The sequence below is a fragment of the Phacochoerus africanus genome, chromosome 6, assembly GCF_016906955.1.
Source record: "Phacochoerus africanus isolate WHEZ1 chromosome 6, ROS_Pafr_v1, whole genome shotgun sequence".
In the NCBI taxonomy this organism is placed as follows: domain Eukaryota; kingdom Metazoa; phylum Chordata; class Mammalia; order Artiodactyla; family Suidae; genus Phacochoerus; species Phacochoerus africanus.
The window spans coordinates 49,702,468-49,717,069 of record NC_062549.1 but is presented as its reverse complement, the minus strand read 5'-3'; the positions used below and the strand labels follow the sequence as shown (position 1 = coordinate 49,717,069).

At 32.1% G+C, this 14,602-nt stretch overlaps 1 protein-coding gene across 1 annotated transcript in view; it reads left to right on the top strand.

The window, feature by feature from the left end:
- Window positions 1–2,372, top strand: part of CNBD1 (cyclic nucleotide binding domain containing 1) — a 560,677-nt gene extending 558,305 nt beyond the window's left edge. Inside the window, exon 11 of the mRNA XM_047782853.1 lies at window positions 2,188–2,372. Within this exon, the coding sequence (XP_047638809.1) occupies window positions 2,188–2,372 (185 nt within the window). The remainder of the gene's footprint in view (window positions 1–2,187) is intronic.
- Window positions 2,373–14,602: the final 12,230 nt, after the last annotated feature.

The window sequence follows — 14,602 nt, the reverse complement described above, 5'->3', positions numbered from 1 at the left end:
GTAATGAGAGATTATTTAAATTTTACTGTTGCAAAAGGCAATAGCCATTAGCAATTTGGGATCATGTTAATCCAGTGTCAGGGACTGATTAAGAATGTATAAAATGGAACTTCACTCCTTGAAAGTGCAATTCATTTCTCTTCTTTACTCTTGCTCCTAAAGTGTAGCCTGCCAAGGTATTAACTCTCCAAATGAAAATTTTATAACAATTCCCCTTGTTTCCAAGGCCTGGACTTCAAATTTTGCCATTTTAAATCTAAGAGGCTTGGCTTTGCTTCTTGGTCCTCATTTGCTCATTCTAAAAATCAGTAAAGAAATTCTAGATCTACATACCAAGCTTATCTTCTTAAGCCTTTCTTCTCTCTGATCTTGACCCTGTAAATTATAGCCAGCATTGTTAGCATTCTAATTTCTTCAGACAGTCTTCTTTTTATTTTGTATAGACAATCTAATACTCAGCAGGAGAATTTCTCTGACTTTTCTATTCTATTCTATTCAGAAATAGAAGTCCAATGGAAATTTATCACTCAGATAATATCAAAATGTTTTGGGTGGGTGTATGTGTGCATACATGGGTCAGAAATTGTGTTTGTATGTGTAAAGTGTGAGAAAAATCATCATATGGTTTTATTTCCTTCTATCTCACTGCTACCTCATAATTCAATTATTAAGCACATATATTGATAAGGTGCTCAAAAATGAAGTTCCTGGTCAAATAACGTCACATTGAGTAACAATTCTCTTTCATGCTAGATTTCAGGAACTCGTTTAGCAATACACATTTCAAGATTTCATGTATTTGGGGTTTTGGGGAGTTTCATTTTGTTTTCTTTTTATTCAGTTGAACGAAAATAGAAGTTTTATCTATCCAAATCTTAAAGAGTACAAACTTCTAATATTGCACTTACTATATGTCTATAAAATGACAAGTAGCATATAGTCTAATATTTCTATTAGATTAGGATATGACCCTCATTTTTGAATAAACAAGTTTATACTGGTAAATACTATTAAGTCAGTAACAATGAGCTTGGTTTGACTTTTAGGATTTATCATGACTTTTCTTACTGATGAAATCATGTTTCTCATTTAATTAAAATATTTTGAATAATGTGAATAGTGTTTAAAAAATATTTTTCACAGCACTATGAAAACATACATTCTTGCAACAATACCAATTTCTTGCTTTTCTGTTCCTCCACTGTGTTTCTCCCACTTTTTATTGCAGTGAAAATTACACTTAAATGATTGTCTGCCAAATATTTTTGCTAAGAAAATGTTCCATGAATATTAGGACTCCTTTCACTTTCATCTCTAGATTCTTCATAGAATGTTTACTACTAAACTTTGTCATAACTCCTTTTAACTATGTCAAAACCAGTACAAATTTTCTCGTGAAATTAGGTGGATCAAATGGCTTTGAGTGGAAGATATTCCTCCAATAAACTTTCCTCAAAATGGACACTTATCCTCCTTGTATTTTTCTTTGTTATGAAAATTGTATTACTCCAAGACAAGGGTGGTTGACACTTTTTATAAGGTTTGAGCAAACCATGTAAATTCAGATCATGAATCTGATGGATCAAATAATAATTTCCAGTTATTATAATACTCATTTATAGTTTGAAAAGAATACATAACTTCAGTAGCAAAAGCTTTAAAAAATTCACATTGCTTTTAGACTTTTGAAGCTTTCTAGAAAGACTTTCTAGGCCAAACTGCAGTTAGTTGCAGAACAGCCCTTTTGCCTTCATTGATTCACTCAAACGTATTTACAGAGTAGCCACTACGTGTTAGGAACTTACTATATGGGGATAAACAAAACGTCTATGATACTTGATAGACTAAAATGGTTGTAAACATTTCATGAGAAATTAAATAATAATAAATTTGATTTCAGCATTGAAAGTCCAATGGGGAACGTCTTACTAGAGAGTCTTTCCTTATATTATGTTAACTTTATAAAAATGGTAAAGTTGAAAAAAATTCTACCATGTGAATTAGCTCAGTGTTCACCAGGGTTTCTCTAGTAATGGCTTATGTGGTTCATATCTTCATTTTCTGTTTCTGCTAATCCAGCCTCTAAAATTAGATAAGATCAGTAATATGGGTAATAGTTCCATGTATGTTATTTATATCAAATTATTATGTAAAATAAAATAAAGTCTGTTGATTGAAAATTTTTAGGAAAGTTTCTCGATGTTTCTCTGTTTATTTCCAATAAAATTTTTGCAAAATATTTCACCTACCTCAGGCCTGTGGACCTGAGCTCCAGAAGAATGGCTGGAGCTGTTAAAACTGTTACTTCAAAAGAGAAGCTGAAAACGGTCGGCTCCAGATATCAGGTTCATTCAATTTATGCACATGATTGAGTGGTATTATATGTGTTAGTGTCTATGCTAAGCAATGGAGATTATTGCTGGTATTATTTAAGCTCCTTCATAGAGTTTTATAACTGCATAGACCTAGGAATACTTTAAGAGGTATTTATGAGTACTTGGAATAAATTCCCTAAGGATTCTCAGAATTAAATAGAGAAAGCTACAAGAACGGCTGTATGACCTGGAACACTAAATAGATGCCCTAATAAAAGACCCATTGTAAACATATGTAAGAACATAAACGTGTGTGTGTGTGAGTGTACACACTTGTGGGATAGTGGTCTGGAAACAGCATTTATAAAAATAAAAAACAAAGATAGAATGAGAAAGAAACTCTTATAGAAAAAAATTAAGAAATATTAAGCCTGATTATAGAAAGAGGAAAAAAGAAAGTATTTTATATTGTTATAAACTCAAGGAATGAGAAATGCAATGCCCCTCATTTCTATCATATTTAATATTTTTATACAGTCATCTTGGAAATGGAGATTGGATTTTCTTTGCTTTGTATGAATTTTTGAGTCTTAATTGTAATATATATTTTATAAAGGGAGCTATTCCTTTGAATATATTTGAGTATGTAGGAATAATCTTTCAGAAATGATACATTTCCAGTGAAGGCTCAGGGCCAAGAAAAGAAAAGAACTAGTGGTTTGGGCAGCTGGTTATATTTATCAAGCCTGGGGTTCCTCTTGTGTGGTGGCTTTGCCTGAGTTTTTAGCTGTGTGGTTAGCTAATAATATGAAAACAGAATATAATGGGATAGCCAAAAAATGTTCAATTCTCTAGCCAACAAATGTTCTATTTGTGCCAAGAGATATGTCTTTTTTACATCATACATTATAGAAGTATGATATCATTTAAAATAAATAGTGTGGGGGAAAAAAAGAGAATGCCTAATAATGTTATCTTGCTGATACATACAAGGATTTTTTTTTTTAACTAATGGCAGCCCATGCTTTAAAAAAGAGGAATAAACTACCCATTATTTTTAAATACTAAAAATCAGTCACAGAAAGAAACAAATTTGTTTTCTATCTACCTAAGCATTTTTCATTATAATCTTGGAATGTATTTTTTTCACAAAGAGTTTGATTTCATTCAATGTCAGCAAAATGCCTTACATCATTTTATTAGTTTTTTTTTTCCTACAAAGATTGAATATATTTGATAGTGGAAGTATGTGGTAAATAGTCATATTGGGGGGTAGAGGCAGGAGAGAAAAAGAGAGGCAGAATCTGAAATGATGGTCTTTATTTTAATCAATAAATTTGGTATCATAAAACTTATCATGCAGTTATTCAACCTTATCATGCAGAGTTTATGATTCAGGTCCACTTTTGCCTTCTAACCTTTCACTTTGTGTAGACTGTACACTTTTGTGTAGCCTCTGCTAGAACAGAGTTCTCAGAACATTTACAATATGGAAAAGTTACTATTACTCAAATACGTTTTGAGTTCTCATTTTGAGAGGCACACAATAAGTTACTTCTCACAAGTTATTTTAAAATAAAGTGAAACCAAAATATACTTTATCATTAAAACATTTATTTTCCTAATATTATGTGTTTTATTTTTTAAGAGAAAACAATCATTAAATTATAGTGAACACAAAGTTTTGTTCTAACATCTTTGTGCTTTCTCTAGCATTTAACCAATTAAAAACTATTTTATGCCAGAATAACACATTTGTATCATTAATTAGAATAGTTCTATCTGGAAGGGGTGTGAAACATGTAAAAATAATAAATTATATTAAATCAATTAGTAGTATACATTTATAGTACAAAAACAAATGTTTCTGTGTAAGAAGGCAGCAATATAAGGAATATAAATGAACTTACTAATTTGACGTCAGAAGAAAAATTTAATCAGTGGGAAGACAGATCCTATAGAGACTCAAAGAAAGGATTTTAGATTTGGGAACTTTTTTTTTTAAATAACAAAATACAAGACTGGATGGATTAACCACACACATTATTTTTTGACAGTTCTGGAAACTGGAAAGTCCAAGATCAGGATGTCACCTGATTGGACTTTTGGTGAAGTGTCTTCTCTTGGCTGGCAGGCGGCCACTTCTCCATGTATCCTCAAATGTTGGAGAGAGGGCCAGCTCCAGCCTCTTCCTCTTTGCATAAGGTCAGGAAACCTATCTTGGGACTGCACTTCCTCTAAACATAATGACTTCTCAAAGGCCATATTTCTAAATATCATCATATTGGGAGTTAAAGCTTCAACATATAAACTTTGTGGAGACAAAAACATTAGTTCACAACAACATTTATATTTATAAAATGGTTACTAATTGCAGCAATGTTTTTAATGTCATATTATGGACATCAGAATGCATATTTACCACTAAAGGAAGCTGTATCAAGATGTCCTCAATGATTATCCAATATGAAGAGGGAATTTAAGAATAGAAACATATGTTTAATCCATACATGAACAGCTGAAGAATTGTATAAAGTATAAAAAGGCAGTGTATTTGAAAATGAACCAATGAAAATAACATTATTTGAAAAGAATATAGTGATGAGGCCAGTTATAATGCCACTACTTAACATTATTCCAATCATATTGCATCTTTTCTCCGTCTGATCAATAAGTTGTATAATAAAGGAACAAAAGCAAGTCGATACTCTTCTACATAAGGTTTTATTTCTGGTGCTTTTACAGTGGAGATACACTGTTCATTATTTTCCATAACTTCTTTCATTTCTCTTTATTTCATTGTGCCTTTCACTTTTGAATATATGTAGAAACGATTAAGTACATATGTTTAAATGCTTTTTTTTCAGAATATCTATTTTAGTCTGCTTTAGTATTTTGCCATTTTTTTGCCCTTTGAGCCCTATTCCTTTAGTAGATTTTACATACATGACTATGTCTCTTTTTGGTAAGACATGTTGCCAATATATTCTTCCATTGTATGATGTGTGTTTTTACTCTTTACGGAAACTTGAGGAAATTTTAATGTATCAGTATTTTTCATTTTGTCTATTATTTCTTACACCATGTCTATGAAATCTTCCCTTGTTCTGAAATCATACAATTATTTATTTATAATACATTCTAAAGTTATCACTTTTTCTTTATGTATAGCCCTCTAAGTTATTTTGGTGTTTGTATTTGGGGTGTGTGAGTGTGTATTTATATATATATATATATATATATATATATATATATATATGTTTATATATACGCAAAAAACATCTATTTCTCTTTTTTTTTGTCTTTTTGCCTTTACTAGGGCTGCTTCTGTGCAATATGGAGATTACCAGGCTAAGGGTCCAATCAGAGCTGTAGCCGCTGGCCTACACCTGAGCCACAGCAACACCAGATCCGAGCCACGTCTGCGACTTACACCACAGCTCATGGCAAAGCCAGATCCTTAACCCACTGAGCACAGCCAGGGATCGAATCTGCAACCCATGGTTCCTAGTCGCATTCGTTAAACTTTGAGGCAAGACCGGAACTCCAATTTCTTGATATGTTAATTTTCCATTCTTTATACATTGTGAGTCCCTGAGATAGAACCAATTTTGTCATGATGCCCCTCTTTATGTGGCATAGGCTGGGCCACTAATCCAATAGTGTCCTTATAAAAGGCAATGTTTGGAGACAGACACACAAGAACAGAAAATGACATGTGCAGAGAAGGTAAGATGGTCAGATGATGCATCCATAAACCAGGTACCAGCAAAGTTTGCCAGCAAACCCTTAAAATTTAGGAGAGAGGCATGGAATTAATTCTTCCTCCAAGCTATCAGAAGAAACCCTCCCCTCCCTGGTGGTGGAAGATCAGTTACAACACTAACTGTAACTCCTTTAATGAGAATTTATATTATTCCTCAGAATTCTTTAGAGATTATCTTTTTTTTTTCACAACTATGAAACTATAAATGTTTAGGTTTGGATTTTTTTATATACATCTGAGTTTTGTTGGATTTTTTTTTTTTTTTTTAGGGCCACACTTGCAGCCCCACAGCATATGGATCTTCCCGGGCTAGGGCTTGAATTGCAGCTGCACCTGCCAGCCTACACCATAGCCACAGCAATGCCAGATCCAAGCAGTATCTGTGACTCAAACCCCAGCTCACAGCAATGCCAGATTCTTAGCTCACTGAGTGAGGCCAGTTATCAGACTGACATTCTCATGGATGCTAGTCAGGTTTGTTACTGCTGAGTCACAATAGTAGCTCTTTGTTGGACTTCTTAAACTTGTGAAATAAGGTCTTTCATCGATTGTGGAAAATTCTCAGCCACTACCTCTTCAAATATTTCTTCTGAATCATTAAACCTCTCCTGCCTCTGGAACTTTAATTAAAGATATGTTTGTCCTTTTTATTCCATCTATATTGTCTAAAATATAACCTGAATTGTCTATTTTTTCCTCATGCTGAATTCTGTATTATTTCAATTTATTTGATAATTCAATAATTTATTAATTTAGCTGTTTGCTTATCTGCCTTTGAACCTGTTCATTGAGTTTTTACTTTGTTTATTTATTTTTTTAAATTTTAGAAGTTGTATTCATTCTTTGCCACATTTCCTATGCCACTTTTTGTATTTTCTGTTTTCTATTGGTATTTTCAAGTGTTCCATATCTTTAAACATATAAAATGAAGTGGTTTTATAGTCTATGCCTGATTTCAATATATGAAATCTTTGCTGGCCTGTTTATATTGTTTATATTTCTCCTAGTTATAAATTATACGTTTATAATTGAATATTTTTAATAGATATTGGCCTGTATGAATTGCTTTAAAATTAAATTGACAGCTAGAGTGAAGGCAACTTCCTTAGGGAAGGGTTTGTGTTGCATTCTTCCAGAACAACTTTAAGACAAGTAAAGTAACCCCCTACATAGGTATTTCGATCCATGTGAAAACTTGTCTGTTTCTTATCCAAGCTCATCCTCAGGTACCAGATTTTGGATCCACAGTTTATAGTGGGAGAACTTCCTATTTTACTCCTTACCTTTTGTGAATACTTGGTTTAGATATTTTGACCCACTCACTTTTTAAAATGGTAAAAATAAAAATCTAGTGTTTTCATATCAGGCAATATTTTATGGGAAGAGTAATTTTTTTCTTCGCTTATATCTTTGAATTCCCATTTATACCCTAGGACTAGTTTAGTGATTTCTTACAACTGTCTGACCATTTAAAGGCTTTTAAGATTTTTAAAAATGTACTTAAAAAAAAAATCTTTGGTGACTAATTTAATCACTTCTTAGAAGAGATGAAAATCTCACCATAAATCTTTTTAAAAATGCAATTTAAGTTTTTGAGGCACATTTTTAAAATTTAGATAACATTCTTTGTGTAAGTATAAAGGATTCATGTGATTTGTAATAGTTATCCATAATAATTAGGCTTCCTCAATGGTTTTATAGTAGAAAAACCCCTTTCTATTTACCATTTTAATAATACTTCTTATTCTCTAATGTAATTCTTTGCTTCCATGATATACAAGGTCTGTAGCCCTCTGAGCAGAACTATGTCCTATTCTTACACACAGTACAGCATAGTGACTGTGTACACAACCCTGGAAACCTAACATTTCCACAAGTCCCTCTGTGACCACTACACCTTCTAAACCTCAGTTTTCTCATTTATAAAATAATAATATAATGTATCTTATAAACAGTTTGAGGATCAACTGCACTAATGTAAAGTGAAGTGGTGAAATTTCCACATCATAATAAATATCAGTCATCATTATTTTAAGTATCTATCCTATTAATAAGCATATACTTTTGGCAAAATATTCAACAAATATGTAGTTAATGATAGATCAGCTATAGTTATTCTAACACTGGCAAGCAATTGCAATGGTAAAATGCTGCATGGACTTTCTGAATACTGGAAATTTAATCTCTGCAAATTTAAATAGTCCCCAAAGGATAGTATTGAAAGCAATGATTTTATTTTAAAGTTGACAAACTATTAAACATGTTAGAATTTATATCAAAGTCAACAAATATATTAGAGAACAGGGAAACTGATATAATTTTTCTTAAATTACTTATTTATGTAGTTGATAATACATTTTTTGGATTGTACTAAAAGAGCTCTTTGAAATGTAATGCAGTTCTCTGCATGTATTATGACAAGATTCACACAATGCCAGAAAATCTGTTATATTTAGCATTTACAGAAAGTTTTGATTTCTTGTAGCTAAAGTTCACATCTGATAAGTAGAATTAATTTCAAACAACAGCATCCAAAAACTTGTAAGTGGTCATTTTATCATTTCCTCACCCTGGTACAGATATGCCTCAGGGAAAACAAAGAGAAGGCTTTTCTCAGTATAATTCAGTCCTACTCATTTGTCCCATACTAAGCACAAGCTGTTCTCTTATCTTGTCATTTTTTTTTGGCCAAATATAAAAGTTTGAATAAAAGTATAAAGGAAAATAATTATCACTTCTGAACAAGAACCCAGCCAGAGAGAATCTCATCATTTTGTCAGAGAGATAAAGTAAAAAAAGACAAAGAAAAACATTTTGACAATTTTTTTCTGTTTTTTAAAAATATTCTAAACTGATAACACATTGTGACTGTGCTCCAGGATAATTTTGATTTCAGCTTTTGTCTCACTCAACACCATATTCTTAAGAAAAGAATATATAAACTGCATTTCTAAATCATATAATATTTTAATATGGAACTGTTTTGTTCAAATAGAATCTTGATTAAACATACATTAAGAAACTCAAACAAACACACAAACAGAAAACTAAGTTCCCATTGTGCCTCAGTGGGTTAAGGACCTGGCATCTCTGTGAGGATGCAGGTTTGATCCTTGGCCTCACTCAGAAGGTTAAGGATCTGATGTCACCACAAATGCCGTGTAGGTCACAAATGAGGCTTGTATCCATTGTTGCTGTGGCTGTGGAGTAGGCCCCAGCTACAGCTCTGATGTGGCCCTTCACCCAGGAACTTCCATATACTGCAGGTGTGGCTATAAAAAGAAAAAAAGAAGAAACTCATGAGCTGTAGTTTCCTGTTATTTTTTTTTTTAGCAAATAAAAAAAGTATTTTTTTCAAACAAGTGTCTACTTTTTGAAACAGATATTCATTTTTGTGTTAATTTTCTCATTCTTATTTTCTAAAATTTTCTAAAGATTTCACCATAAATTATGATTACTATAAGTTTGCCTTATTTGACCTGTTGCTATAAGTTTTATTGCTAGACTGTTAATTTGAATCTCCACTGAATTGATTTGGAGACAAATTCTTTTTAGTCATGGTAGATTATTAATATTCAATTAAATTTAATTTAATATATTATCATTTGTAGTACTGGTTTTTATCTCCTACTAATTAGCATCTGTTTAACATGGTTTTGGTATCAAGATCAGTGATATTAGAAAATGCATATGAATATTTAAACATTTTACCTGTTTTATCTAGGATTTTGGGAGTTTCTTAAGGGAATTAAAACATTCCCTTTTCTGTGACTTAGAAGCAGCTCAAAAGCTCTGAAGATGGGAAGAAATACCCATGGATAACTATCTTCCAACAGTTGTTTTATCACTTTGTTTTCAAGTATATCTTAAATTTTCCCCAGTTTATAATATACCATTTATTTTTACCTTTTATATATCATTTTTATGTTTTTTTTTGCTACATCTGTTTCTTTTTTCATGATTAAATTCAACCTAGTTGCTTGTTTGCACAAAGAACTTAGTCTTGGATGAAAATGCTCACCATGTTACTGAGTGTCATTTTTGCATATATCCTTTTCATGTATTAGGTATTTTTTTGTATTTTTAACCTCTGAATTATTATTTTGTTTTCATCTTATGGTATTTAAAATTAAACAGCTGATTGAGTTCCCCAGCTTTATTAACCAATAGAAATATTAAAACCAATTTTCAGGCCCATGTACAGGAAGGTGGCTATCTTTGTATAGTGCTTTTGAAAATTATGTACAATTTCACTTTAGCCTTAATGTTTGGTTTCTTTTTCCTTTTTCCCCAATATGGTTGAATATAAATAAATTAATAAGCATTGGTATCTTTTTTTAGTGCACTGTGACCAAATAACGCAACATACAAAAAAATCCTCCAAGCACTGAACTGGGTGGTAGAGATAGGATAATGAATCAGAAAAATGATCTTTGCCCTTGCAGAGCTTGCAAAATGGTATATATCCAATATAGTATTTTTTATTATTTCAATTTTGCAATATTTTGTGAAATTATTGTTTTATTGACATGTAGTTTATTTTCAATATTGTGTTAGTTTTCAGGTGTACAGCAAAGTACCTCAGTTATATGTTTTTTCAGATTTTTTCACAAATACGCTATATAAGAAATTTAATATAGTTTCCTGTGTTATACAGTAAATCCTTGTTGCTTATCTATTTTATGTAATAGTCAGTTGTATATGTTAAGACCCTACTCCTAATTTATCCCTGCCTCCTTCCTTTCTGCTTTGGTAACCATAATTTTTTTCTATGTCTGTGAATCTGTTTCTGTTTGCATATAGACTAATTAGTATTATTTTTTAGATTCCACATATAAGTTAGATTATTTATTATTTTTTAAAGATATTTTCTTCCTCACTTGACTGTAAGCTACATAAGAACATTGACTATACTCCTATCCACACATTGCCAAAATGTCATTCTCCTACCTTATCACTTGTCATAAAAATAGGACTTCTCCTTATTTTAAAACATTTAATTATTAGTTTCTCAAATAAAATGACCTTTTCACCTCAGTTTCATACAGTGTACCTAATTTATTTATTTGGCAAGTTTTCTAAGGTTTCCTAAAAGGGAGTAAGACTTTCTCTGAGGTTGAAACATATGTCAGAACAAATTACTACATATAAAGATATAGCTCCTCAACCAACAGTCAATTTTCCATAATTAAGTCAAATATCTTTCCTTTATCTTAATTCAGTGTGAAACCCCAGCTCACTCAGAGTATCTCTAAAACATGCTTATTTATTATTTATTGCCTAATAACCAGAAATTATGTCCTTTAATCATTTCTTTGAAATATATATATTATATATATATATATATATATAATATATATATATATAATTTGCCCATTTTAAAGACTTTGGCTTTCCTTTTTCCTTTAATACTTTTAATTCCAAGCATGGAGTTACAGATTGTTCATATTAAACTCCATGAAATTTTCTGAAAACAAAACACATCTACAATTATTCTATATGCTCCCTGGATTCCAGTTACTAAAGGTAATGTTTAATTTTTTTATTTTTAAACTTTATATATGAAAGTAAAAAACTTTCATACAGTTACCAAAACTCAGCCTATGTCCATTGGTACCAAATAGAAATGCAGAGACAGAATTTTGGGTGAAGTAGAAAAATTAGCTTTGCCAGGCAAAGGAAACCATAGCAGGTTAATGCCTTAAAGACTGTGGCCCCCTTTAGGGAACAGTTGGCAGAGAGTTTCATAATACAAAAGGAGAAAAAGTTTTCAAATAAGAATCACAGCTGGGAAAGACATACATTCTACTTTCTTTGGGGAAATCTTAGTTATCAAAGCTGGTGTCAGGAGATCCAGGTGTGATCCGATCCTGGTGGTGGTCAGGATTATTCCCTAGAATAAGAGTACTTTCAAAAAGGCATATTGATCAGAGATTTGAACAAACTAGGAAAGTTCCTGAAAAACATCATGTGCTAATAATCTTTAACTCCCAGGCAATTGTGCTCAGGGTACCTAATATTTAGTTTTCAGGTGTTTAGGTGCAATCAAATGAGGAAGAAATACAAGGAAGGGCTCCAAGCTGTTCAGTTTTAAAGTATTCATGTATAAGAGAAGCATAAGGAATATAGCTTTTCTCTTAGGTGTATAATATGTTTACATCATTATGTGTATCCCTTGAGAGGGAACCAGGATACTGCCCCAAGTCTATACTATTGTTGCTTTACTATTCCTCCCTTATCTTTGCATTCCCTCCCTTCCCTGATCAGCAATTGTCTGGGCCTACCCCTTAGAGCCCAAGGAATGCCATGGAAGCTGAATAAGGCCCATTTCCTAGAAACAAGAAACGGGGAATGCAGAAAGGCTTTTTTGCTCAGGATCCCCACAGGGCCTGGCTCAGTTCTAATGTCTACACCCAGCCCTTTCAATTGGCTATGGTCAAATAATTAATAAGTAGAACAGACAACAGGGAAAATTCATTAACCAAAATAATATAATTAAGGACAGTTACAGTGTCCAAACTCTTACTGCTCTCTGCAGAACAGGCCAACAAATCACTGGTACTGGGGCAAGAAATAGCAATTTTATTTGGAAAGCCAGCAGACCAAGAAGATGGTAGACTAGTGAGTGTTCTAAAGAACCACCTTACCTAAGTTAGAATTCAGGTTTCTTTTATACTAAAATGAAGGAGGGTATGGCTCATTGTTGCAAAGTTCTTGGTGTTATAATCCCTGTTCTTATAGGTTACCCATGTAGATCTGGTCACAATGTTCCTATAATCCTCCAATAAGACAACTCTAAATTTCTGTTCTGAGTGGAAAAGTATTATACATTTAAAGGTAAAGCCCACTAGGCATGGCATTGAGAAAGAGCTATTATGTATATTTCAGATTATAGGCAACACTCTTTTACAAAGATACAGAGCTAGCATGACTAAGCAGAGGAAACAGTGCACAAAGATTAGAGCTAAAAGAAAAGATCCAATATGGAGTCAGGTTTGTTCTTCTTTGTTACAAAACTGTAGCAAACAGATAAATTGAGTGACCTAAAGAAGAATTAAAGGAAAATGCACAGATAACCTTTGTAAATAGGTTAAGAGAAAATAAATAAACACTTAAATTCACAGAAATAGGAGGCTCCAAAGAATACTGAATTCCCCAAGCTGTCTGGAAGCAAAAGAACTAAAGCAATAACAAGAAAAGAGAACCATTGAAATCATCAAAGAATAATTATTAAAGTTTTAAAAGAAGTTATTCCCAAGAGCTATTATGAAAACAGTAATTTGAAATTGGGCACAAAGCCATGAGTCTGGAAGTGAGATTTCTTAGGTCATTACAGGAATTCACTATTAAAGTTCATAGAATTGCTACCATGTAAATTATAAATTGGAGAAAAATGCAGGAGATTTATCTTAAAAAAAGGAAGTGACTACACCTGCCTTAATAGTAATGTTAGTTCCAAGCAATTTATCTCATCAAATGCTAATGCTAATCAAGAGAATATAGTTATATTGTGATCACCACATACTAGTTAGGAATACTTTCAGCCAAAACATATTTCTTGAATAAATATAACATTAAAGAAGATAGGGAGAATAAAACATATTACTTTCATGATTTAATAATATATAATCATATTTTATGCCAGTTTATCTTGGAAAAATATCCCCAAATATATTGTCACTACTACTAGAAGTGAAAATTAAAGCTATCTTCTTTAAAGATAAGGCATGATGATAAGGATGCAAAATAGTACATTCTAAACATGAACCAATGGGTTAACTAACTGACTAAATTGTTAATTTTTTATCACAATCTTCATGGAGCATCTAGAAAAGAAAATAATGATTGAAAGATGGATGTGAAACAAATTTCTGGCATATTTCCAGAAGAAAACAAAGTAAAGATTCAAATGGTGTCTCATTTTACTAAGTTTTGTGTACCTAGATTCTAGAGCCTTAAAACAATTTTTTTGATTAATAAATGAGAGATAATAGTTTCATAATTGCTGGCTGGATAAGACTTAGATACGGAGTTCCCATCATGGCTCAGTGGTTAACAAACCTGACTAGTATCCATGAGGATGAGTGTTTGACCCCTGGCCTTGCCCAGTGGGTTAAGGATCTGATGTTGCCATGAGCTGTGGTATAGGTCACAGATACGGCTCAGATCCCAGGTTGCTGTATCTGTGGCATAGGCCATCAACTACAGCTCCAATTCAGCCCCTAGCTGGAACCTCCATATGCCATGAGTGCATCCCTAAATGGACCAAAAAAAAAAAAAAAAAAGACTTAGATGCTTAAGATTCATAAGCTATTTATTTAAAGTTTGTATATTAGGAAGTAAATTACTTCATGACATAATAAGTATGGTTAAGTTTATGTACACCCACTTTTTATTTTTCTTTTCACTTTCCTTTTTTCTTTTTTTTATTTTTAAATTTTACTAGAAAGAGGATTTACAACAATTTTCAAAGGAGAAATGAAGTTTTGTAGAAGTGGATATTCACAGAGATTTCCAGTGT